General features: G+C 38.7%; 1 protein-coding gene across 2 annotated transcripts; it reads right to left on the bottom strand.

Moving 5' to 3' along the window:
• Window positions 1-9425: 9425 nt before the first annotated feature.
• On the bottom strand, window positions 9426-27019 carry LOC134224880 (uncharacterized). 2 transcript variants are annotated; one of them, XM_062704518.1, is made up of 2 exons: window positions 26674-27019; window positions 9426-10431 (listed from the first exon to the last, which is right to left on the bottom strand). In XM_062704518.1, the coding sequence occupies exons 1-2, from the start codon at window positions 26893-26895 to the stop codon at window positions 9928-9930; spliced, it is 726 nt and encodes a 241-aa protein (XP_062560502.1). In that variant the 5' UTR covers window positions 26896-27019; the 3' UTR covers window positions 9426-9927. The 2 variants fall into 2 exon arrangements, with proteins under 2 accessions (XP_062560502.1, XP_062560501.1); XM_062704517.1 differs by lacking the exon at window positions 9426-10431 and adding an exon at window positions 11411-12417 and having other exon boundaries at window positions 26674-27013.
• Window positions 27020-27605: the final 586 nt, after the last annotated feature.

Below are 27605 nucleotides of genomic sequence, written 5' to 3'. Positions count from 1 at the left end.
TCACCCAAAGACACAATTAGTGCCCGTGGAATTTCGATAATATTTTTTCTCCCCATAGTAATCTGGGCCAGTCTAGTCTCCACTAGACTGGCCAGCTTAGTATGGGGAGAAAAAAAATTGTCGAATTCCACGGGGCAGTCCCCATGGTTGTGTCTTAGGTGAGAAAATCAATCTCTCAAAATTTCAGCTCAATCGCTTGTTGCATAAGCTGGCGCAATTGATTTGAAGTTTGTATGGGGATTTCAGTCAAAATGTATAAGAAAATACACCTCCGTCACTTATTCGATCTGGAAATTGGTTCTGATTGCTCGATTGAGCTCAGATTTGCAAAAAGGGCAGTTGGTATGCTACAGAACAATTTCACAGAACGTTGTACGATGACTAAATTAACTGGAGCTGAAATTTTGAGAGATTGATTTTCTCACCCAAAGACACAATCCTGGGGGGCGCCCCGTGGAATTCGACAACTTTTTGTTAATAAATTAACGTCCAAGTCGGGTGGTTTAATCCCCGGAAATAGGCAATTAACTTTGATTGAACTGAACTTTTTGTTTCCTGGGCCAGTCTACTCTCCACGTTAAATCCCGGAAATCCATCTTCCAGTACGATTTTTTCAAAATTTCAAAAACCACTTTTACGATTCAATTTTATAACAGTTGAATCTCTACACTTCATGGGATGCTTTGAGCATGTTTTAGCTCTCGTCCAAATTGATAAAATGGCGACAAATCACATGGACATTAACTGGAACAGAGACTAAGCGCCTGCCACTAAGTCAGTCTAAAGCCCCAGTGCCTCATTACAGAAAAGCCCATCGTGGAAGCTGGGCTGTCAACGACGTTTGGTGCTCATCCTATGGAGTAAGTCAGAGCAGACGCAGTAAAGAAGTTATAATTGCTTCACGTGAGTTGCGTCGGACTATTCGTTTACTCCGGTAGACACCTAGGAATCAGCAAAAACGAGCCAAAGTTTCACAGAACGCATCCACTGCAGCAGCGAAGAAGATTTCGAGCCCCTCTACTGGCATCAATAGACGTAAGCGAGAAGTTGCCGTCAAACGCCCCCAAGCTTTCGAGAGAAAACGCGCGTGTAAGTTAGCAGAAACGAACTGCACCAGCTAAAAGCCTTGCAAGTTGCATTAATTTGACGTCTATGCTGGATTGAAGTTTCCTGTTAGCCTTGCGAACAAAGGCGCAGAATCCAGAGATTGCGAGATAGATTCTTGATTTGATCTAGGATGTTTTCGAGTGGGAAACATTCTCAACACTCTGGGCGTAGTGTTTCCATTGACTTTGTCACATACTCATGCAAAGCTTTCAATTTATAACTAAAGAAATGCTAATAGATAACTAAGTTGAAAAGCAGGCCAAGTTTCAGTTGGAATGTAGTGCTATGGGAGAAAAAGCCTGCAAATTGCGATGCACGTACGCGATTCACTGATTCAACGAAACCGAATGCTAAGCTGTAAGCAAGTTTTCAATAGTAAATATTATCATACATAAATATTGTAACACACTGAAGTCGGTTTTTACGCGGAGGATATGGACCGCGTAAATTAAAACAACGTGAAAAACCGCGAAAATCCCAAAATATGTCTGAATGAACCACGGAAATCCCAAGATTCGAGTGAAAAAAATCGTATAAAAAGCGATTCGAGTAAAAATAACCGCGTAAAAAGCTACTTCAGTGTACACTGGGTATGAAGCGTTGACTCTTCCTTAATCGAATGGTCCAAGAAAATTGAAAATCCACCGAGAAACGGCTGAGATATTAACAGTCAAAGTCTATCATATTTTCGTGACGTTTTTCGATTTTTTGCAATCGTAAAGTGTAAAGTGTAAGTGTGTATATAGAAAAGACAGACGTAGTTCTACGTCAAAAAAATGCCGCGGGCGCTACTGCGTCCAAAAATAAACTAGTTATTTATAATTAATGAAAAAATCATATAGTATGCCCTATATAAAAACATACTGTTGCCACAACTGACACCGGCAACACTGTCCACCGAGCCTTCACTGTAACGCATGGAAAGCTCCCTTTATTAACACTGGCAGATGTAGCAAGGTGTTGTTTATGATATGGCTACATGCCGAATGTTTACCTTTGAGATAGTTAGAACGTTTGAGAAGAGAAGTAGGCCTTGGCTAGGGCTGACAATAGTCATCGTCATAGCACGAAATTCCACAGTAGCGACGAGTTGCAGTGTCTTCATTGCTACTCTACACATCGTCAATGACGCGCACGACGTTAGCTTTCGTAGTGTAACCAAATCGTCATAACGACATCGAAGAACGAAGACTTCATATCGTTATTCTTCAAGCGGCAGCTGCCATGTGAAGATTTATACTAATCCTTTGTAATAATGAATTTGAAGCAACGTATGAAAGCGTTATGAATGTTATCGATATATTTATGTTACCAAAGTTCCTACTAATTGTTTATTTGAGACGCCATTCCGTTTTTAACCAGTCCATCTATAGTGACGTGCAATCAATTGTGTGAAGAAATGACAACAAAAATCGTCATAACTTTTGGCTGCGCGACTATCGTCGTGGTACGCATGCGGCGCGAAGAAAACGAATACAGGGGTTAGACAAAAAGGTTGAGATAGGTAAAATTATGTCGAAATTCAAATCATCATAACTTTGCGTACAATAATCCGATTATGATAAAATCAGGACCATCAGAACCGGACGCTTTTCTAGTAAACTGTCCTCCTGCAAAACCTAAGATTGGTCTTTGGCCACCGTAGATGTTCCGGGTTTTCCGAAGGTATGTTCAAGATGCATTTTTTCCACTGCTTGTCATTTTATGTGACGTTTACTTTCATCATGTTTTATGCTTTCTCCAAAAACTAGAACTAATATGCCGGCCAATGGTAGCTGTAGATCGAGAATCCATCAAAACTACGCAGAGACATGGCCATTTCCGTAAAAACGGTTCCGGGAACATGATGAAATGATAACAGATCGGTATAATGCAAATATGGGTATCTACTATCTATGTTCATGGCTTTGCGAGACGATGATTACAGACACATTTCCAGAAAGATAGTGTCCACTGCTACCCTTATAGCACGTTCCAAGGGCCTTCCAGGAGGGGCCGATTTTGGCACCGTCTGGAACTATGCATATATGGGTGTCAAAATTCATGTTTTCCTAATACGATGAATATAGTATCTTCATTAAAGATACATTATGGTGACAGTAAGACTCTCTGGCCAATTTGTAACAGGTTCCGGGTGTTCTGCAAAAGTAACATTTATTCAGGGTGTATGGCCAATCTCGTACCGATTTTACGAAAATGGCCATATCTTTGCGTATACTAAACGAATTTTCGATCTGCAGCCAGCTTTGGTCAGCATATTAGTTCTAGTTTCCAGGGAGAGTAGAAAACATGATGGCAGTAAACGTCAGATAAAATGGCAAGCAGAAGAAAAAATGCATTTTTATCATATCCTCGGAAAACCCGGAACATCTCCGGTGGCCAAGGGCCAATCTGATGTATTGCATGGGGACAGTATACTATAAGAGAATCCGCGTCCGAAGGTCCCGGTTTCATCGAAATCGGATCATTCTACGCAAAGTTATGCTGATTTGAACTTCGACAAAATTTTGCCTATCTCGCTTAACTTTTCAAAAGGTCCTAAGTAACATTTTTTCATGAATTAATTTGAATACAGCAATCAATAGCTTTCATGTTGTTCTGTTGATTGCGCTATTCAAATTAATTCATGAAAAAAATGTTACTTAGGTCCTTTTGAAAAGTTAAGCGAGCTATCTCAACCTTTTTGTCTAACCCCTGTAGGTGTTGCGTCGTGCAATGTTATGACGAAGACTATTTTTTTTTTTGCTTCCTTCATACGACGAGAATGACTATTGTCAGCCCTAGGCCAAACTAGAAGTGTTTTCTGTGGAGTTATCATTTTTTTGCCTTTCTCGTACAACTAAGTTGTACCGAAAGGCTATCATTTCACTCCGAAAACGAACTTTTTATAGAAGCTTCTGAGACCCATAGTATTATATACCAATCGACTCAGCTCGACGAGCTGAGCACATGTCTGTCTGTCCGTGTGTATGTATGTGTGTATGTGTGTGTGTATGTGTGTGCACAAAAGCTTTAAAAAAACATTAGACAACTTTTCGTATAGTAATCCTTAACCGATTTTCTCGCAACAAGTTTCATTCGACAGGGGACAACGCCTTGTTGATCACTATTGAATTTTATAACGATCGGTCATTGCGTTTAAAAGTTATGCAGAAAATGGTACATCAGACCATATAAACCCCATATAAGGTTGGTGTCTTAACTAAATGCGAGAAAGGCAACACCAACGCTAGGTGGATTAATCTGGGTTTTCAAAGACTTTCCATTTCTTTCAGAAATTGAAAAATTGATTTACAAAGTTATGAAGTTGTTGCAGTTTTTATTCAAATACCCTGATCAGACGGACTTTACTCGCAGATGCTCCTGGACGTTGTTTTATTTCAAGGCTTTTTCCGAACAACAACATCAAGCTCGTGCCGTTGCTGTATGTCACTAGGAGCTCGTTAAGTATCAGTTTATTTCTCATGTATTCGATTCCTAGATGTTTGCGATTCTTCTCCGAGCCCTTTTTTGTTTATGATTAAGGGTTAGCAGCATCAGCGGCACTGGTCAACCCATTGTTTCCCATATCGTAGCAAGCAACAGGAAAATTATACACCATTGTGAGCGGTGTTTAAGCAGGTGCTTGAGTGGAGTTTTTCTTGCTTATACTGTAGAATCAACGTAATTTCAATGACCGCCATAGGATAATCAACATCGACGCAGCATCATCGCTGACATCAAGCAAGGGTAGTTCGTTCTTTTGACCCAACAAGATGTCTTCATCGGGGCACCGTGCTGTGCGACTTGTACGACCAATTGAGAAATAACACCCAACATTCAACCAAGAAAATCGTCAACATTAACAGCACATTATCCCGAAAATCTGCGTTCCAATGCAATGGAAACTTTACTGCTATAGTCGGCCCAGCAAACATCGAGCACCTGGCCGCTCAAAGTATTGATCGATTTGTCCAAAGTCAAGACCGCATCGTGCTTTCGTGCTGTGCGGTTCTACTTTCTCTCTTTGCTGAAGGAAGTTTTTAATACAGGAGTTCGATCGTAGTTACCGTTGGAATCGGATGTGTAATAGTGATGCTGCTGTATTTTTTTCCGATAGTTTTCGGCTGTTGTCAGTGTCACATTAATGAAGAATTCGAAAGCTGAACATTTATTTGGTGAGTTAAATCTGATTTATTATGTAATCTTGGTGCTGATTAAGGGAAATCATGTCAAACTTTAGATTATGCAACTAGCCATTTCCTGTGAGTTGCTCGTGTCCGGAATCGGTCCGTTTGAAATAATTTATGTAGCCCGATTCTATTTAGCATATACTTCTTCTGGTCCAGAACAGTTTCAGAAAATTTCATTTTTCTGCGTCTTTTCGAGCTAGCAACGCGATATTTCCCACTTTAAAAACAATCATTTGAGAGTACATGGTCACTTTGTGAGTTTTCCAGTGGTTAATCAAAGCACAATACCGGTACAAATTTTGGAGCCGTATTTTTTTAGCGCAACCATTTGGACCGGTACCACTGAAGGAGGATCGCAGCAAGCCATGCGCGCGGATGGTTGCTTTTAAATTTGCTGCCACGTTTTTGTTCGTTTCCGCAAGAAATAGATTCGGCTGATGTATATTTTTTGCATATGTACTAGAAGAAAAAAGTTTAAGTTATCTGAAGTTTGAGATTTACGAGTTTGGTGACATTTACTCAAGTGTATTCTTATTAGAGCGCGCGAAATCGTTTGTGTATTTTGTATACGCGGATGTGTTTGGTGAAAATATGTTTGAATGTGTAATAATCCTACCAGGAAAATATGGATCATGAACGAATTGCTCGGATTAGCGCTGGAAGAGTAGTGATTTTTACGTGGACACTAGTTGTGGTCTTTTCTTCCTCAGTTCATTTATACGGAATTTGATCAATTTGGTGAGATTGTTTCAATTTGTTTTTATATGATTCCAAAACTAAATACGCGCTGGATTTAAAAATCCGGAAGTTTGTCTATGGATCCATTTTCCAATTGATAATGGTAGCATAAACAGGCGGGGCTTATTGCAAGTGAAAGTGACCTCGGACTGGACGTGAGTTTACAGGCAGTCTGAAATGGGTTACTGGAGCTGCAGTAGAGCTAACACCTTCTAACTCCCGGGCTAAAGCTGACTTTATTAAAGACAGCTTTCTTCCATAATACCACTGCCGGACAGTGGGAGTTAGATTGAAGATACACACACATACACACAACCATTTGGACCGGTACCACAGACAGGTAAAGGCATGTTTCCTTTAACTGCCTATATTTTATTGGTTGGTACCGGATTCTATGGATCGGTCTTTGAATTTTTCTTCAAGTATGAAATTTTTGGATGGGTTTGCATTAGAGATTTGGAATTGGTGCGTTAGGTTCTACCATTTACCATACAAGGGTACAATACTTTGATTGTGATCAAGAATTCAACAAACGCTTTTTTCGTTCTCATTTCTATGACAGTTCATCATATACAGGTACATCATTTCCTAGTGGTAGTTAGCTGAAAGTATTCCTAGTTATTGGTAATTTTGCGGAAAGGTCACTATTTGCGTTTGCGACGGTTGTTTTTCAATTTACCACCACACAAATTACCCGAGCAACACAAGCCATTCAAAAATGGTTGAAGCAACTTTACTGTGACTGAATCTGGTCAAATATGAGTTGCAGTAACCGATATGGAATATGTGTGCTGCTAGGGTATGAAACATCATTAATTTGAGTGTATCACAAATATGACAGCAAGTTTCTCTCTACTGGATTTTATAAGTTTAAATACAACTATCTATTAGTTGAAATATGCGTGCATTTAAAAAAATCTTAAAGCTTTCAATTGCAGCATCAACCAAATCACTTTCAATTGTACTCTGTACTATTGGGATTTAATATTAATTTTAGTCATAAAATGCTGAGAAAACGCATAGACACATATTTTTGATTAATAATTCACCATTTAGCCCTTAATTAGTATTTCGTAACGTGTACAAATTGTCTAATTTATAAATTTGATGATCGTTTGTTAATTGAACCACCTAAGTCGCGCATAAACTTTTCTTATTACAATAAGAGTGTTCGACATAAGAAGAAGAAAAAGAAGAAGAATGAAGACAGAACGATCGTGCGATTGTTGAAATATTTTGTTCTGCTGTGTGCGATCGATAAGTCAATTAATTAGTACGCGTTCAATAGTGTTTTTGTGTAACCTCGTGCAATCTACTGATTTTGAAAATAGGATTTGTGCACAGAAGTTTCAAGATATTTAGGAGTTAACAGTTTATCTTAGTCCTTGCCACTTTTATATTAGTCCTTACTACACATTCAGCGATGGTAAAAACTTAATGTTAATCTAGTTTAGCTTCGGTTCAACACACCTCTACTTTTATAAAAACTGCAATAAATCTGAAGTGTGAAGTGAACAATAGTTGAAACACTAAATAAAAACATACTCATAACACACACAAAAAGAAAGTAATGGAAAATAAACGCTATATAAAATAAACGTGAATTACCAAACTATTTTTAGCTGTTCTTGCATTCTTATTCAACCTTAAATTGAGGTAAAAATAAGAGTTACTGGTTGACATTAGCTTTCTGATTATTATCAATGTGGTTGAACAGCCGTGAATAGATCCTTGTTTTCGATTTCAATTCCGCTCTTTTCTACTTTCCTTTTGTTAAACAATGAACGCGGGCGCTTAATCCAATACTCATAAGGACAATCGCTCACTTTGAGCAATTGATTGTTTTTTCTCGCGAAGAAAGAACAATTGAATAGGATACGAAAATGAACATACTGCTGTATAGAAGTTACATATGTCACATCACTTTCCATGGTGCATCCCGATCTATGTTTCTGATTACCCTACCCAACTAGCACAACTTCCTTCCCGTGGTTATTGTGGAGGTGCAGAGGTATTCTCGGTCTCTAGTAGCAACAATAACCACACACTAACATTCCCTCCCTTTCCCAACTGACTGTAAGGACTTGGCCGGCGCCGTTATTGATCAAGATTTACGAGCTGCTGAAACGTGCACTTCGAGAATAGATGGTAAATCCCAACCACTATTCACTTGGACCGTAGTGCAATTTGCACCAGTTCCGATCGATCACGGAGTAGCAACCATTGATATGTACAGTCAGTCTAAGCTAAGCTAAGCTAAGCTTGCTGAAGGAAGTTTTTAATACTACCCGAAGCTATTTTAATTTCAACAGTGCTTCTCAACGCTATTTGTACCTACTGATCCCGTTACGATCTTTGCAAGGACCAGTGCCCTAGTTTCTTTTGTGAGGCGAAGGGAATATATTCTCCACTTACTTTGCAAAAATGGAAAATTTCTCCGAATGCTTCTAAAACTCAGCTTATAATTAGATAATTAGCAAATAAAAATTAGTTAAAAAAATACAAATAAATAAATAAATCCATTTACTCCAAATGCTATTTGCTCATACAAGTTAAGATTTTTCTTTCAAGATTAATGACGGATACCGTAAAAAAAATTCCTTATTGATGTTTCTTTAAAAAAAAAATATTTTGAGTGGTGGCTGCACATTTTCCAAACGGAGCCAACTGCTAATTGAACTGTGTTACAGGTTAGAGGTTGTTTGTCATATTTTGATTCTCTTACAAAAAAAGAAAACGATTTATTGGATTGTAGAGGAACTGTTTCTTTTTCCATCTCACTGCAACTGTAACAAATGCGTCTGATCTCAACCAAGATTTTTTTTATGTACAGGTTATCCGACTTCGTCAGTAGATGGGAATAACCAGCGTGGGGGGGAAACATACATTTTCAGTGCAAAACGTAAACAAACGAGCATAAATTCCATACAAAAATCCAAGATGGCTGAGTTGGGGATATTGACAAGTCGGATAACCTATACATAAAAAAATCTTGATCTCAACAAAGAAATAAAGCATCACTTTAACATCCCCTTTTTGCTAACTTGCGTACTCACTAGTCACTGTTGAAAAAAATGTAAAATAAGAAGCAATTGAAACAGCTTTTTATTTCTTAGTAATTTGGAAGGATGAACATAGGAACTATAAGATGGATGATATGTACGATTTTCACTGCACTAACTAAAATATAATAATGGTGTATTAGTTATCAATTTTTTAATCTTAAACTAATTTTATAGAAAATTTGTCTCTGCTGAGTGGTGGCATACTAGTACTTGTAGGACTTTTCGAAGCTGACGGATCTCAAGCAGCTGCTTCTTTCATTCAAAAAAAAAAAAAAAAATAGCTTACGTGCTTTAAGGTAAAACCAACGGAACTGATAATAAAACAAAAACCACCTGTCTGAACTCGATTTCATCATTTTTTATTTATTGCACAACAATAATTTAAGCTTATCGACAAAACAGGAGGGACATCGTTGTTTTTTCAATAAATAAATAAATTACACTTTCCGTTAATAAAATAAATAATAATTTACATGACAATCACTGTTGCCGACCAAGAGAGGTAGTACGCACGTCCTGGTAATTACTTTATCTCTGATCGTTCGCGCGCTTCATTGCTTTCGATACGTGGTTCATTCTGCGCTATCTATGCATTTGCTTGTTTGCCTGTTTGCGGCCAATTGTTCATGAATTTGACTGACTGGCAGTCCCAGAACTGATGCGATTCCAATGTAATTTCCATTCTGGCGGAAATATATTAAGTTGCACGTTCCTGCTGCTTTTATCCGTACGGGTTCCATTCTGAAATTCTCCTAATTCATTGGTTTGACTGTTGAGGGTGGGGCGTTTTGGCTTTTGGTTGCGTGTGTTTGAAATGTCCGGTGAGTTCGGTTGACGTCCGGGTTTTAGTACGTAGGTTGCTCGTAGTAGTACCGGTAGGGGTCGTTGGGAACTCGGGCCGGGCGGACCACGTAGGTGTTACGACGGTTTTCGTGCCCGGTGTGCAACTGGAAGCTGGTTTCCTCGTGATGATCGCTCTTGAAGATCTTCTTCAGCGCCAAAATACTGGCGATAGTGAGCGCAACCTTGCTGATGACCAAAGCCTTGAAGGCGACGGCACCGAGGGTCTTCAAACCAATCGGGCCAGCAATGCCGATGGCGGTGAGCATGGCAGCGATGATGTATCGGCTGCCGTTCTTCTTGTCACCGCGGCCTCGTGCTTCAGCCAGATCCATCTTGACGGTGTGTGTCTTGAGGAAGCGGTCCAACTTCTGGATGAGGGAACGGTCCGTACTGCTCAGGCCTTCCAGGGCGCGGGCGTCCGACAGTCCGGGGACGGTTTCGTTCTCGGTATCATCGGTGACGTTTTGCTTGACTAGGGTCACTCCATCGACTAGTTGAATGGAATCCTTGTGGGGTTAGGAAAAGTGATCAAATTATTTAAGTTCTAGAAAAATGGTTGTAATATTACGGATTTATCGGTTGAGAATAAATGATGGCAAAATTGACGTGTAAAACAGACAGAAACGCCGTCTTCTACCAGACCAATTCGATGACTTTTAAAAATCTTACTCTCTGAATGGTGTTATACTAAATTAATTGACAACCCCTACGCCCTACCAGAATTTCTTGATCAGACCACGCACCTTAAGTATGTATTAAAATTGGATCGTATTCTGCTTATTGTCTTTCAAAATGAGTTACCCCAAAATTTGAGGTAATAATACACGTTACCCAAGTAGTCAAGCAGCTTTTCAAAATTTGAACAAGAAATTGTTTAGAATTTTCATGGAAATCATTGGTATCTTCACGAAACATTCTCAGTTTCAACGTGATGTTGTAAAAATCTATCAGGAAATTATACGGAGTCTTCGGAATTTCCGGAAGAAAATTGTGTGGACTTCTTCAAATTTGAATCTTCTTCATTGGCATTACATCCCCACACTGGGACATTGCCGCCTCGCAGCTTAGTGTTCATTAAGCACTTTCACAGTTATTAACTGCGAGGTTTCTAAGCCAAGTTATTATTATATATTATATATTTATTATATATTATGAGGCTAACACGATGATACTTTTATGCCCAGGGAAGTCGAGACAATTTCCAATCCGAAAATTGTCTAGACCGGCACTGGGAATCGAACCCAGCCACCCTCAGCATGGTCTTGCTTTGCAGCCGCGCATCTTACCGCAAGGCTAAGGAGGGCCCCCTTCAAATTTGAATCGGCATGAACATTATAGATCAGCGGCGTGAAAAATTTTAAACGGCGGCGCGCCGATGCAAAAATGTCGGCGGCGGCGGCGTGGCGCGGCGGCGCACACCTCTACTCACGTCTTTAAGGTAAAACCAACGGAACTGATAATAAAACAAAAACCACCTGTCTCACCTCGATTTCATCATTTTTTATTTATTGCACAACAATAATTTAAGCTTATCGACAAAACAGGAGGGACATCGTTGTTTTTTCAATAAATAAATAAATTACACTTTCCGTTAATAAAATAAATAATAATTTACATGACAATCACTGTTGCCGACCAAGAGAGGTAGTACGCACGTCCTAGTAATTACTTCATCTCTGATCGTTGGCTCGCTTCTTCGCTTTGGGATGCGTGGCTCATTCTGCGCTGTCTTTGCATTTGCTTGTTTGCCTGTTGGCGGCCATTTTTTTATGATTTTGACTGACTGGCAGTCCCAGAACTGATGCGATTCCAATGTTATTTCCATTCTGGCGGAAATATATCAAGTTGCACGTTCCTGCTGCTTTTCTCCGTACGGGTTCCATTCTGAAATTCTCCTAATTCATTGGTTTGACTGTTGAGGGTGGGGCGTTTTGGCTTTTGGTTGCGTGTGTTTGAAATGTCCGGTGAGTTCGGTTGACGTCCGGGTTTTAGTACGTAGGCTGCTCGTAGTAGTACCGGTAGGGGTCGTTGGGAACTCGGGCCGGGCGGACCACGTAGGTGTTACGACGGTTTTCGTGCCCGGTGTGCACCTGGAAGCTGGTTTCCTCGTGATGATCGCTCTTGAAGATTTTCTTCAGCGCCAAGATACTGGCAATGGTGAGCGCCACCTTGCTGATGACCAGAGCCTTGAAGGCGATGGCACCGAGGGTCTTCAAACCGATCGGGCCAGCAATGCCCATGGCGGTGAGCATGGCAGCGATGATGTACCGGCTGCCGTTCTTCTTGTCGCCGCGGCCTCGTGCTTCAGCCAGATCCATCTTGACGGTGTGTGTCTTGAGGAAGCGGTCCAACTTCTGGATGAGGGAACGGTCCGTACTGCTCAGGCCTTCCAGGGCGCGGGCATCTGACAGTCCGGGGGCAGTTTCGTTCTCGGTATCATCGGTGACGTTTTGCTTGACTAGGGTCACTCCATCGACTAGTTGAATGGAATCCTTGGGGGGTTGTGAAAAGTGATCAAATTATTTAAGTTCTAGAAAAATGGTTGTAATATTATGGATTAATAGACTGAGAATAAGTGATAGCTAAATTAACGAGACCTAATGACGGTTGGTATAATAACCAACTTTGGATCTTATAACATCATATGAAAATTTTGTTTTTGCAGCCAATGTATAGTATTGACGTATAAAAAGTCAGACAAAAGACAGAAACACCGTCTTCGACCAGAGGTCGTACAGACTTAACATATAGCATGAGACAACGGACAGGACACATAACACGCAGTTACCAGTGGAGAGATTTTCGTATCACGAATAGTTTTCTCCTTACCGGGGCGGGAATCAAACTCACACCCCAAAGCATATGCGACTAGACGATTGACGGCCACATGAGAAAGCCTTATAAGCTGTTAAGGTTACAAGGTTTTTAAATGAAATTAATATGTGTGAGCTTTGAAATTAAGATACATTCCACTATAAGAGCTTAAATAATTTTTCTGGACCTGGAACTATTTTTTAAATTTTTTATCATTTTCTCGTACTGAGGAATTCAAGATCCTACGGAATGAATTGCACCCGATTCTGTTTTTAAACGAATTTTTTTTACACGGCCTTGTAAAAATAAATCTCACGCAATTTTTTTTCAAAGTTGCCCCATTTTGCATGATTCGTCGAGAAATCATAAAACTTTTTTTACACGGATTTTCAAATTTTGAAATGAAAACTTTTTTTACACGGAACGCATCCCCCGTGTAGAAAAAATCGGGAGTACACCAATAAAACCGAAATATCCATTTAAAAGCGAGTGTTCGGAATATGAGTCATGTTCGGAATTTAAGTCAAAACGGAAGGGGAGAGTGTTCCCAAACCGACTCCTCCGTTCTATCTCATAGATGGCGCTTTCGGCGAATATGCCTGTATTGACAGTAGAACACAGCCGCAGCACTGCTTATTTAAACATAGGCAGCCTATTCATCTTATTTTCTTTCAAAATGGGACATCCCAAAATTTGAGATAATTATACACGCTACCAGCTAGTCCAGAAAACAGCAAAAGGTATATTTCTCCACCTTGCACAACGTCTTTACTCACTGATCTAGTAAACTCATTCAAGAACCATTCAAATTTGTAATTACAATAGAACTGTTGGTGGATACGACAAAACTTTTGCGGGTTAGACAAATCTTTTGGCATAATTTGGAACTGTAAGAAAGAATGTTATATTTGATGTATTCGTTCACATAAATAAAGTACTTCGGAGGATTTGCATGGATCATTGACTTATTTCAAGCAAACGCCTACTTCCAAAAAAGGAATCACAATTACCGTTGCCTTGATGCTCTGCAAAAAGCTGTTTTTGAAGAAACGTTCAAATCCACACATAATTAACGCCTGCAAACAAAAGTTGAATTACATCCACCATAGCCTTAACCCGTGCAAGCGCCTACTTTTGAAGACGAAATCACATCCACCATTGCCCTAATTCGGGAAAATGCCTATTTTTAAAGAAGGGGTCATATGCACCATTGCCACGATTCGGGTAAACGCTTAACTTTGAAGAAGGAAGGTAGTGATGAACGTCTCATTCCCGACATATGTGTTGTTTTTGAAGAAGGAAACGCGTTAATCATTGCTTCCTACAGAGCAAGCCTGGAATACACATGATGGATAACAGTTATCATCGCTTTATACCCGGCTAATGAATGCTTTCTACGGAAGAATTATGCCTTTTTAATATTATTATCGACCGGTCTTATATTCACTAAATATTCCGGTTTTGTCCCGCACCACTTAGTCAAACGACTAATTTATTAAACATTATGCAAAAAAATATGCCAATTGACCCTTACTTTTCACCTTGTTTAAGATTATGCCAAAAGAATCGCTCTCACCTCTTGGTAGGCTCTCATACAGAATTGTAAGATAATTGGGTGTTCTTCGTTCGAAGCTTCAAATTTTCGATAGTGTACATACAACACTTATTTAAATCCAACGCCGTAGCTGAATATTACGCAACTACAAGGTGGTTGATAATCTGTAGCGCCGCAGCTGTTTCTGGTACCTACCCACTAGGGTGGTTCAAAAAATCGATTTTGCTCCAGAGTGCTCATCTGATTCTTTACCATGTTCTGAGTGACCTATGAAAACTTGGGCTCATTTGTATTAAAACTGATTTAGCACAGGCCGTTTCAAGTTTGCATGCAAATTAGTATGGGGAAATTTATTTTTTCATTATACTGTTAATGACGCTTACCCATCAAGCGCATATTAAAAGAAAACCTACATAGCTAAAAGGAATACTCAACAGCTTTCACTCAGTGAAAACCGCATCTCAATTAATCGTTCCAATAATTAGTAATCGAATTTAATCTATACCGCGGTCTTCTGGAGCTAATTGCATAACTCTTCAACGGGCAACATAGCGCGAAAGATAACACACACAAATGCAGGCTACTATGTTGCACAGCACATTTCAGTGATGCCCTCAAAGAAGTTTAACGATCATGACTAAAGATTCGCAACCTGTCTTAAAATCGATTACACTGGATTTTGTTTTTACACGATTTACATTTTCTTAATTTTCCACTCATCCTAAATGTTTAACGTATATTAATTGTCATGTGATTTTTCTTTGATTTATTCTGGATTTTTTGAAACATGTTGCGAAGAGATTGGTGGCAAATTGAAGTCACACGATCAAAAATACGAGCGTGTAAAAAAGTCGTGTCAAAAAGTCGTGTAAAAACAAAATCCTGTGTACTAATTATTGGGACGATTAATCAACATGCGGTTTTTGTTGGGTGAAAGCTGTTGAGTATTCCTTTTAGCTATGTAGGTTTTCTTTTAACCTGCGCTTAATGGGGAAACGTCATTAACAGTATAATGAAAACATGAATTTCCCCATACTAATTTGCATGCAAACTTGAAACAGCCTGTGCTAAATCAGATTTAATCCAAATGAGCTCAAATTTTCAGAGGACACTCAGAACATGGTAAAGAATCAGATGAGCACTGTGGAGCAAAATCGATTTTTTGAACCACCCTACTATTCACTGTTCGCTTGTCTGAGTCATTTGTCATAATGCCATTTTGCATAAGGTTCGTTTGACATATGATGCATGTGGTAAAACTGTCATTTGCCATAACGTATATTATGTCATAACTCTGAACTACAACAAGCATGTGGGTAATTTGGCGTAACAGACATCTGGAATAATATTTGACTGTAAAAAAGAAATGTCAAAAAGATGAGCCAACCTAGGGCTGCCAATATTTATAATAAAGATAATAATAATAAATGTCGTTTCATGTTTGTTTTTCATAAAAAAAAAGTTATTCTCCATAATAAAACATGTTCTGATAAATGCGAATATTGGTTGAATTTTTTAAAAATACAGATACTTTTTTTTTAATGAGTCACATCAATATCTGACCATTACTGATAAACAGCGTTTCCAAAAGGAATGACATTCATCTTTTCCAAAAACAGGATATTGAATTCTCTAAAGCCAAAATGGCCAACTCTAATATCACTGTGTAGGATGTATAAAATGGATGGTAATCCTGTAGCAGCAAAAACATAACAAACACTTCTACAGGAGTACAGCGGAATCACGCACAGTTTTATTTATTTAGAGAACTCAACATGTGGAATGTTTTGACTTATACCTAACAGACGATTGTTAACATACAAAATATTTCGTTATTTCGGGTAGATGCATTATGTTTCTAAAATCCGCAGTCACCTTTTATTTGATCATGGAAAATTCATACTTTTAAAAAAGGGATCACATACATCTTTGTATGATGTACTATCGAATGATCGACTGTTTATTGTTATTTTAAATTGAAACGGCTACGCAGTCTTTAAGGATTAAAACAAGATTTATATTTGTCCAACGTTTCGACACGGGGTTGGTGTCTTCATCAGGGGAAGAAGACACCAACCCCGTGTCGAAACGTTGGACAAATATAAATCTTGTTTTTATCCTTAAAGACTGTATAGCCGTTTTAAGTTAAAATACATCTTTGTGTTTATGGACAGGGATTAAATCCAGATAGAAATATTTGAAAAAAAAAATGAAACTTATCATGTATGTAGCAGATGTTTTCGCAAGCTGTTGGGACAATGAACTGACTGTTTCGGAGGCAATTAATTGCATATTGTTCGGCAACTCGGCTATTCGATTTTGTTTTGTTTAATATCTTGGCTGTGCATATGCACAGCACATGTTTCGAAATTTGCGAAAAAGAATAAATCCACGTGTTTAGGAGGGAACCCTCAACCTCCTGCTCCCTTCGGGGGATTATACTCTATCATAAATTACATTATAAAGGCATTATTAATAGAGAAAGGGGGGGTGGCTAATGATAATGAGATAAGGAGAGATCGAGGAATGGAAGGAAAATTTAAGTGGATACTAGATCAGAAAAAGTTCGTTGCTATGAAAAACGACAACAAAACAAATGTCATCCCTTGTTTTTATTGTGTTTGTTATTGTTCAAAGATGGTCTAGTAGCCTAGAAATTTGAATATATCGACATAGAGAGAAATAATTTTGAACAAAATATGACCAGAACACATCGAGATAGAGAGATATCGAGATGTAGAAAGCCCAAATGTATGGAGATCGAAGGGACCGAGAAAACCATCGACATAGGGAGAGATATCGAGATGTAGAACATCGAGATGTAGAGAGTCGACTGTAATAAGTATTTGATTCAAAATCATGCCTAATGTTCGTTATGCCCCATGACTGTTATGCCGAATGGTCGGTTCTCATTGTTCATACCGCAAAATTGGACAACTGCTATGGGCCGAGCGCGCAGCCAGACTGTCGGACAGTAACCCGGTAAAAATGGTTCTCAACAGCTATTCAACGGCAGCAAAAGGTTGTGTTGTGCAGCAATAATAGTGGATCGATTAGGTGGAAAGTGATTTCCGGACTCTTCGTAGACTGAGTGGCTAACAAAGCAGTTTGCAGCCATGGATCGAGGCGTCTCTATAACAAATACTCCGTAGGAGCAAATCAGATCGAGCGCCTGTTCCCAATGTTATGGGCAGCTTATCACTACTATTCGATTCTACGCAAAACTGGTGCACTCTGTGCTGCATCGTGTCAGCATCGAGACGGCAGCCTCTTCAATACGATGAAGGTAGCGTGACCCTGGTAAGGTAGTCTACCGAAGTTTCTGCAGTTACACGAAAGGAATAAGTAGAACAAACGGAAGAGTTCAAAGGCAACAGACCCGGCAACGAATAAATAACAACGTTTGTAAAATAAGGTCTTGGAACGTAAAAGCTTTTAATTAATCCGCACGTGTTGGACTCCTTCTGGCACGAGAGCCCCAGAAGGTTGGAGTTGCGTGGCAGCAATCCAGGAAATACGGTGACCCAAAACCAGAACCAGACCCAAAACCAAACTTTTCGTACATCTGCTGTAGCGGTGGCGACAGAGCAGAGCATGGAGTTGGGTTGATGGTGATCAGGAAGCAGATAAAGCTCGTTATCTGATGGAAGCCGATAAGCGTCCGCATTTGGGTATTGAAAATTACGGCCAAATTTTTCAACTATATCCTGATCGGCATCTTTGTCTCAATGAAGATAAGCCTGATTACGTGAAGGATAATGTTCTATGAGAGCCTTGATAAGGCTACGGAGAATGCAACTCACGCGATGTAAAAATTGTCATCTGGGATGCAAACGAGCAAATCGAAAAAAAGCTTCTTACCCCACTTCATTCCGCTACCAACGATATTGGTCTGCGACTTGTGACATTTTCTGCCGCTGCAAATAAGGATGGCAATAAGCAGTACCTATTTTGAATGTAAGAATATTCGGAAACACACCTGGCAACACCCGAGTGGCGACACCTGTTCACAGGTAGACCACAGAAAGTTGCATTTTAATATCCGAAGCTTGATAGTCGAAAGGGTTGTTGGCTGCGTCAGCAGATTGTTTAAAAATAAACTGTGTATATCACAGCACAGCGACATCAACGAAATAATTGGTTTGATAAGTAATACCAGCAAGTGACGGATAAGAAAAAATGCCGCCAGAGGTGGCGTTGGGACATTCAGTTCAACGACATTTCGTCGAAAGGACGTTTAGCTGATTCTTATTCTTTCCAAGGATACTATTTCTTTCACAAACTATTTTTTTCTGTCACCTCATATTTACACAAGAAGTTATTTGTGTAAGGTAAGTGTAAAATTCACTTCCAATCATAATTCGATAATATTTAACCGAAAATTTAATTTTGACCAATCGTCCATTCGACCCAATGTTTCTTCGACCTTATGTCCAATCAAATGTCATTCTACGAAACATCATTCGACTAAATGTTTTTCGACCAAATCAAATGGGATAGTTTTTCCAGAAGTCGGATACTAGTGGAAAAAATTGAATTGTTTATGGAAATTTTACATTATTTAACTCAATTTTCTGATTTTTCATGGAAAATTTCTAAATTGTTTTGGGGAACTTTCAGTTTAGTTGACTAGAATGTGACAGTTACCTTCTTAACTCGGCGTACAGTTGTGGCGTACAACATTCTGTTTAACAGACTGAGACCGCTTGAGGAGTCCTTCGTTGGCGAATAACAGGTAGGTTACCGTGAAGGCCGATCACCGATGGATCAGATGTTTAGCCTGCGGATGACCCTTGATAAATTCCGGGAGTACAACTCGCCGACTCACCATCTGTTTAAAGCAGCGTATGACAGCGTGAAATGAGCTGAAGCATATAATGTCGGAAGATGGTTTTCCGGCGAATCTGATAAGGCTGATACGTGCAACGCTTGATATTGATTAAGTATTCACAGTGCAGACGAAGAGAGACGGCGAGGATGGGCTTAACTATTAACTCTACCAAAACAAAGTACATGGTCACAGGTAGATATAGAAATAGATCTAGTTTTGCTGGTGCTAATGTATTGCTTGATGGGTACACCCAATCAGCGAATGGCAGATTTCAACACAGTTCTGCTTAACCCTTTATAAGGCAGACGAATCTAAGCAATAAATTAACAAAAACAACAATAGGACACAATGTTGACATGGTATTAAACTCAAATGTATGTTTGTTATACATTAAACAGTTCAGAAACATTCAAAAATTGGTGGCAATATAGTTGCCACTGCCCGGCAAGCGGGAAAACAGGCAACAACAAAAATATAAAAAGATTTTTAAAAATTTGGTTTTACGTAGAATTAGTCAAATCAAGGTACGTTACATTTTTTGGTGAAGAGTCCTAGTCAGAAAACGCATTATAAGTGAAAAAAAAAATTTTCACGTTTTTTCTCCCAAGGGGGGACCCTTGGAAAAAAAATACAATTTCGTCAAAAATCTAAAAACCAAATATACAGAAAGGCAAAGCTTTTTTCACGCTAATCACGTAGTAATCTAACACAGGAGATTCAAAATAATTGATACCAACGGGAAAAAATATATCTTTGTCGTTTTTTTAACGAATTATAACTGAAAATCCTTCTTCCACTCGAAACGTACGATTATGTTCGTAAAAAAACTGTTCTCAAATTGACATTTCAATTTTTTTATGGCTCAAATTCATCTGGGGTGTTACTAGGAAGCAAATAAAGTCACTACATGTGAAATAATAAGTAGAGCTCTTGTTAATAAATAGAAAAACATATTATTTGTTGGTGGCAATATAGTTGCCACTGCCTTATAAAGGGTTAAGAACCTAACAGAAACTGTATGAAATTTTGGAGTATACAATTTCGAGAGTATTGAAGTCTTACAATTTTGCATTATTTTAATATACTATCTGTATGAAAAGTTTACATTTCTTGTATTAATACCTTGCGAAAATGTATATGCCAACGTTTCATACAATAATTGGAAGATTTGTTTGTTGAATGTATGGGAGTTGTTAGAGAATTTGTATACATTGGAACGCTTGTGACATGTGACAACGACGTATCGCTGTTGCGATTGGGGCCTTCTCCGGATTTCGTAACCTGCTTTCCAAGCAGCACACGTGTTGAACAGAAGTTACAGTATTTCAAATTTGGTCGTACTTAGGTTGGCGCCACAGCGTGAGTTGTGCTATTCGGGTTAGGCCCCGCAACATGTAGACCAAAACGAAACATGGTATGTATAAAACTCGGATTTCATCAGTGGCGCTTTGGGACATAAATCGTGAACGCTAAAAAAGGGGGACCGGAAAACTTTGGGATTTTTGAGCGAAAAGTGTCTTAAACATGATACAATGGGAAACTATGAAATTATGCGTGGCGCAGACGCATGGATCACGAGCTGTGTGAAATGTACAAAGGAGAAAATATTGTGAATTGTAAAAACTATGGCAGAATTCAGTGGGCTGGTCACTTAGTGTGAATGTTGTAAAAAAAAATAAAGAGCAATACCATATGAGGGCCAGCGCCTTCGTGGAAGGCCATAAACATGCTGGGTGTACGCGGTGGAATCGGACCTAGGGATACTAACGTTCGGGAAAACTTGAGGTTCATTGCATAAGACCAACGACTATGGGCCTCTGCAATACGGCAGGCATATGTGTATCGAGGCTGTAGCTAACCGGGTGTACACTGCCGCCAACCGCAAGTCGAGCACATCTGTATATGGAGGCCCATATACAGATGTGCTCGACTTGCGGTTAGCGGCAGTAAAGGTATCCTACTATTGTTCAGCCAATCGACATTTACGGTCATATGATCACTATTTAGAACGCGTTTTCGTTCAAGATTAGACATGTGTGCTAGTGTTAGTCCTAAAATCGTCGGCGGCGGCGTTTATCATAGTTTTGGTCGACGGCGGCGTGAAACGGCATGGCAATTTTTTTACCACCATTGTTTTTTTTAGACAAATGCATTAACAATCATTTGTATTTTGTCGGAAAAATAAAAGGAGCTTTCTCAGAAAATTCTTCTAAATTTTTCAATGAGGGAAAACTTTTTTTGCGTGAAATTGTTCTCCGAATGTGGAAGAAATTCTTTGGACTTCAATTTTTCAATTTTTTTTCTTTGAGAGTTATTTGGATTTCAGAATTTTCGAAGAAAATTTTTCGGAAGTTTGCCTTAACAGGTCGTTTGGTCGAATAGGTCATGTAGCCGAAAATGCTGTTGGCCGAAATGTTCATTTGGTCTACGGCCGAAAATATTAGTTGCTGAACGGGTAATATGGCCAAAAACGTCGACTTGTTCATTGTCATCCCACCAAATAACATTTTTGGCCCGATTATTTTTGGTCTAGCGGTTTGTTCGGCCAAATGACATATTCTGCTAAACAACTGTCGGCCATATGGCTCTTTCCGTCGTTCGACTGAAAAGTCATTCGACGAAAGCCATTTGTTCGAATGGCACTTTGTCATTCAGTCGAATTCGAATAGCAATTAGCCGAATTTTATTTGGCTGAATTGGACATTTGACCGAAACGGTTATTAGGTCGAAAATTTCTTTAGCCGAAAATGTTATTTAGCTAATAGCAAACGGCCGAAAATGACATTGTCAAACGGGTCCCTCGACACTAATTTGTAGATCCGGGATCGTTCCTGAGCCCTTAACCTGTTGAACAATAGAAGAAGCTGCAACTGCTGGCAGAAGCATCAATCAGTAGCATGCAATGGAGTAAAGGTTTTTCGTCGTGAGGCTATGGGTCCAGTACGATTCCTCTGTGCATCTTCCGTCCAAAGCAAGGTGTCTGACACTACTAAGTATTGCCACAAAAAACACTTCTTGAATGTAAACTCAGAAAATGTCTAAATCCAATATATAATATAAACAATCAAGCCTACTTCGACCGAAAGCGGTTTTTCGGACTAAGAGAACAACTGTTCCAAAAGCCCTACTTTCCAATAAAAACGGAACTACACAAAATGAAGTCATATCAAAAGATTCGATTAAAATTCCAAGAGCTCCAATTTAAATACTATGTCATCTGCCTTTTCTTAAATATTAACTTAACGCCTGAACTTTGAATAAAACTTTATCAAAATAAAAATAAAATAACTTAAACTCGATTTGTGCAATTGCACAACATGTGAAATATTTAGTTCGAAAATTGTATTGGATGGTTGGACTGTATTGGAATTCCACTTCCTTCAGTGGGGTTTGATCCCACGAAACCAGTACGCTAGACAGGTGCTTTCCCTAATAAGCTTTCCCTACTAATCTCATATGGCTGATAGCAACATACGGCCGAAAAGGACATTGTCAAACGGGTCATATGGCCAAAAAGGTCGTTTGTCCTATTCGAACTTTTTTGATTAATTGACTTTTTGGACGGCCAATTGATCAGTTTAGACAAACAACATTTTCGTCTATATGTCTATTTCAGCCAAACGAAATTTCGGTCCAATGGTTTGTTCGGCCAAATCACATATTCGATCAAATAACTTCCGACCTTATGGCCTTTAGCAGGGATTGAATCCTGAAGAGAAAGAGCAAGTCTCTCACTTATCATCTCTGTATACATGTACTTACGATATGTAGCATACCGCGAGAAACTTTTCTCGCAAGCTGTCATGATAGAGGACTGATTCGGGAGGCTATACCCCATGATAAATTTCTTTTAGAAAGCTCCAAATGTGGGGAGCACTGGCTCTGATGATGCATTTCAACTTGTTCTACGCAGCTGTGCAGTAACCAACACGGAAGGAGCGAAAACAAAGCGAAAATCACCATTTTTCTGAGGGGGTTGCCTATCCAATTCTGTTTTTTTCGCACTTGTATACAAGTTTGATAAATTTGTTATCATGGCTTGTTATGATTCGGAACAGCTTTGCCTCTCTTTTATCGTTGTTCGTTATCTATTGAGAGCGATTTCTGCAAACCCTGGCCTTTAGCCAAATGGCTATCGGTCAAACGGCCTTTCTCCATTCATAAATATTATTTTGTCGAGAAAGTCTTTGGAATTCAATGAAAAATCCTCGGTAATGTCTGCGGAAATTTTTCGCAAATCTTATACCAAATTCTTTAGAGTTTCCACCATAAGTGATTCGATTGTTTTATTTTCGTTATTTATTTATTTATTTCCCGGCCATTTTTGGTACAATCAAAGTTAACTGTCTATATTCCGAATATTAGCCACCCGGAATGATAATAATTACTATGTCTGAAACTCGATTTGTTCAAAAAATCTTTCACCTGTTGTGCAATTGCACAAATCGAGTTTCAGACATAGTAATTAATTTTTTGATTTGATAAAGTTTTATTCAAAGTTCAGGGGTAAAGTTAATATTTAAGAAAAGACAGATGACACAGAATTCAAATTGGAACTCAATTCAATTCAATTTTAATCGAATCTTTTGATATGACTTCAAAAAGTAAATAGTAAGGTACCCCTGGGCAAGTGGGACCTAAAAAACGCTAGTTCAGCAAAATCATTAACGCATACTTAGAAAACAGGGTATTTCAGGGCATTAACCACGGATACATCATTATATGCTTTCGTTGTTATAAAAATTATAAAAATATTGGTAGTGACATAAATAAATTTACCTGTCGGACCAACTTACCCCTTCAAACGGGGCAAGTGGGACATATTCTGCTTTATACTGTCGAACGGAACTAATTTGAAGAATGTAGATATAATGTTCATGTTATTTCTTCGTCGTAGTATTTCAGATCATGGAAGGAGGTTTATTGCTTATCAGACTTTTGTTTTTGCAAAAAGGAAGGGATTACAATGTAAGCAGATATAAAAACAAGACAACAGCCGGTTTACTGTTTAATTGTGTGTTGTCTGGCTTTCCATTAGCATACTTTCTTATCAAATATGTTAGATGGAAGAGATAAGCAAATCTTTATACACTTTTCGAATGAATTTTTGTTTGTTTAGAACACAAATTATTACATAAATTAGCGCTTCAAAATGAACGTTTTTATTCAGGTGGTCCGCAGTGTTGTAAATTTGTAAAAGAACGAAATGGCCAATTTATGTCTTAAGCACTTTATTTATCTGAAAATCTGTTAATCTGATGCGAAGAATTTCGCATAGCTATAACCATTGCTCCTTTCAGAAAGTAAAATACACATTTGGTAAATCAGTTGTACACTTCTTCTTAACAACGAAACCAACGATATCAACTGCATTTGATTCAGATCCATATGATATATGAGTGTCGGCAGTTATTTTTCACTAGACGACAATCTAAAAACAGGTAAAATCTATCGAAAATGTTGTTCAAATATGTCCCACTTGCCCTAAAACTCAAGGGCTAGTAAAAATTACAGATTTTGACCTTAATTAAAACTTTTAAATCGTTTTCGATGTCACACAATTATTTAATTGCTCAAAATATTCACTTTCCATATCAATGATGAATTTAAAAACGACTATTTTGTTGGAAATCCATTGAATTAAAATAAAAGTAATAGATTTTGCCGGTAGTTTAAAGTCATGATTAAACAATACCATTAGTATGGTGCCGCAAATGGTTTTGATTCCATTTTTTTTTGTGTCAGGCGAATTCGTTGATAATTCTGCTTCATCTTTCTAGAACATTGTTACCATTAAAAACGTTCATCGATTAATCGGCAGCCATAGTACTTACTTACCCCGTAATTTCACTTGCCCCGGAGTACCTTATTTGCGTTTCATCGGAGACTAGGGTCTTTGGAACAGATGTTTTCCTAGTCCGAAAAGCTGCGTTCGCTGTCGGTCGAAGCAGGCTTGATTATTTATACTTTTCTTTTTCTTCGTCTTCATCTTTTTATTATTATTCTTCTTCTACAATGGCACTACATTCCAACTGGAACTTGGCCTGCTTTTCAAGTATTCTATTAGCTTTTCCTCAGTTATAAATTGAACGATTTCCTATGCCCGCCATTGCATGATTAGAGGAATCGTACTGGGCCCATAACCTCACGACGAAAAACCTTTTCTCCATTGCAGGCTACTGACCAATACTTCTGCCGGCAGTTGCAGCTCCTTCTATTGTTCAACAGGTTATGGGTCCAGGAACGAGCCAGGATCTTAAAATTAGTGTCGATTGAAGAGTCACAAAGACGTAATCAAGGACTAATTAATTAACTAATTTGTCTTTGATGTAATCCCAGCTCGAGATCCACGAATCGGCAGCATAAGTCGCGTGCCACCGTGCGTTAATGGATTTGTCGTCGCTAATCGTGTGAAGCGTCATGCGGAATTTATTGGGATTGCTGGCTGGTTAGAAGAAGTCCAAGAGGAGCTTTGAACCAGAAAATTCAGATAGCCTGCACTTGAACACACTTTTCCAAAGTATGATTAATAAATTAGTTAAAAATTAGACACTTGTTTGGCTTTTTTGTATGCTATTTCGGGGTTGATTCCCTCAATGCTTTTTCTGTAGATACCAAACAAATTCCTTCTCAATGACAATAGTCTAGAAATATGCCTAGCGTGAAGAATAAGACTTACACTTATCTTGTGCAAAAGAGTGTGAAAATTTTGATAAAATATTTTGGCGTATTTTGATTGGTATTACTGGGTGGCGCGTATTACATAGTATCATTATTTTTAGATGGGAATATCCAATTTAAGAATAAAATCGTTGATTTTAGAGGTTTCAATATTAACAATATTTTCCCTACTTGAAACGCTAATTGTTTTTGCTAGAAATGAGTGAAACGATGCGATTTTGCTTTAAAAACAATTACACGCCCTGTTTTTTTTAACATCGCAAAAGAATTTGAAAGTGAAAGTTGAGAATATTTCAACCAACACTAGCTCCTAGAAAATTTCCTATGATTTGTTGAAGTTCTCCTAGTAAACTTTCCAAGAGAATTAATTAATCAATAATTGAATTTCTTAAAGATTTTCACGAGCTATTTGAAATTTGGCAACTGTAATGTTAACGTTATATTTGCCACACCATAACACATTAATGCGCCTTCTTTGAAGATTTGATATGTAAATAAGTGGTTTGTGAAAATAAAAAAACATCAATATTTTTTAAATATTGGGAGCTCTATTAATTTTGTTTCGAGATGAAATGAAGAGCTTGAATCAATTCAGTTGCATTGCATATAACAACGTTGTTCGTTACTATTTCTTAACAAGAGTACCTTACCAGCCACATCACATTTCAGTTGAGAGTTTAATGATGGTAAAAAGCATCATTATAGATCCATTCAAATGTTTTGTTGACTATCTCATAATCATAGATATCGCAATTTGTGAGCCAAATTGATCATTTTGAACATTTTGCAAACATTTCCAACGAATTTTTATCAAAATCCACTTTTCATCTTCCCGTGATGCTATATCCACTCCTTCCCCACTCTCACCATATCAATAGCCCTCGACAGCGAGGTCAGTGCCTTCTGCTTGAGGCACTCGGTGAAATCGCTTTTCTCCTGGCAGTCGTCGTACACTTTTTGCAGGATGCAGATTTCGCCACCGAACCAGTTGCTTCCGGCCGCCCGCCACGAGCACGAAGCAGCACTGACCGCCGCCGAGGCAACCGTCACCACCAGCAGCAGCTCCAGAACCAACGATCGGTTGCACATGTTGAGATGGCTTTTGTGACTTCCCTACGCTACGCTACTACACACGACGCGCACTCACACTGCACGTCTTCAGAACGACTACGATTGTGCTCTTCTCACTCACTGGGGGGCGCGACGTGTGCTCCGTATGACTATCCACACTGCAACTAGTGAAATCCTCTGATTAGCACCTGCTTTTAAACACAATGCAATGCTCTGTTTGATCTTCAAATAATCATCGGTTTTGCAGTCGATTTTCATTTTTTTTCTCTCCTTCTGAGCACCCACGCTATTGCTGGGCATACGTCTAATCAGTATCAGTTGCAGTTGCAGTTTTTTCTCGATCACACGCGGTGATCCAAATGGAAAGAAAATTGTACTATTTGGAGTTCAGTTATATTGTCAATAATGTCAGAAGTAGTGTTTTGCAAATATTATATTCAAACTGAGAACACCAGCAGCTGTTTGTTTTTCAAAATATTTTAAGATAATTACTCAAGCATTGAAAATAATTATTTTATCTGGAAAATGTAGCCTAGATAAACATAATACTGTATTATTATATAATCCTCCGAAATTGAAGTTTCATGGAATTTTAATGCAAGTAACTCCAGATTTCCCTTTCTATAATAGCTCCTGGATTAAAACGTGCGATGGAGTTTTCGATCAATAAAAAGTATATTTTTCCACACATTTGGATCACCGTGCGCTGTCGGAAAATCGCCTCTGTG

Source organism: Armigeres subalbatus, chromosome 3, assembly GCF_024139115.2.
Source record: "Armigeres subalbatus isolate Guangzhou_Male chromosome 3, GZ_Asu_2, whole genome shotgun sequence".
Lineage (NCBI taxonomy): Eukaryota > Metazoa > Arthropoda > Insecta > Diptera > Culicidae > Armigeres > Armigeres subalbatus.
This window is presented reverse-complemented; position numbering and strand designations above follow the sequence as displayed.

What these genes read in the sequence shown, in the direction of transcription:
- LOC134224880 (XM_062704518.1), bottom strand. Translation starts at nt 26,895, where the DNA reads ATGTGCAACCGATCGTTGGTTCTGGAGCTGCTGCTGGTGGTGACGGTT. An exon ending in TGTCGAGGGCTATTGATATG is followed by an intron (nt 10,432 to 26,673) that starts GTGAGAGTGGGG and finishes TAACCCCACAAG; the next exon opens with GATTCCATTCAACTAGTCGA.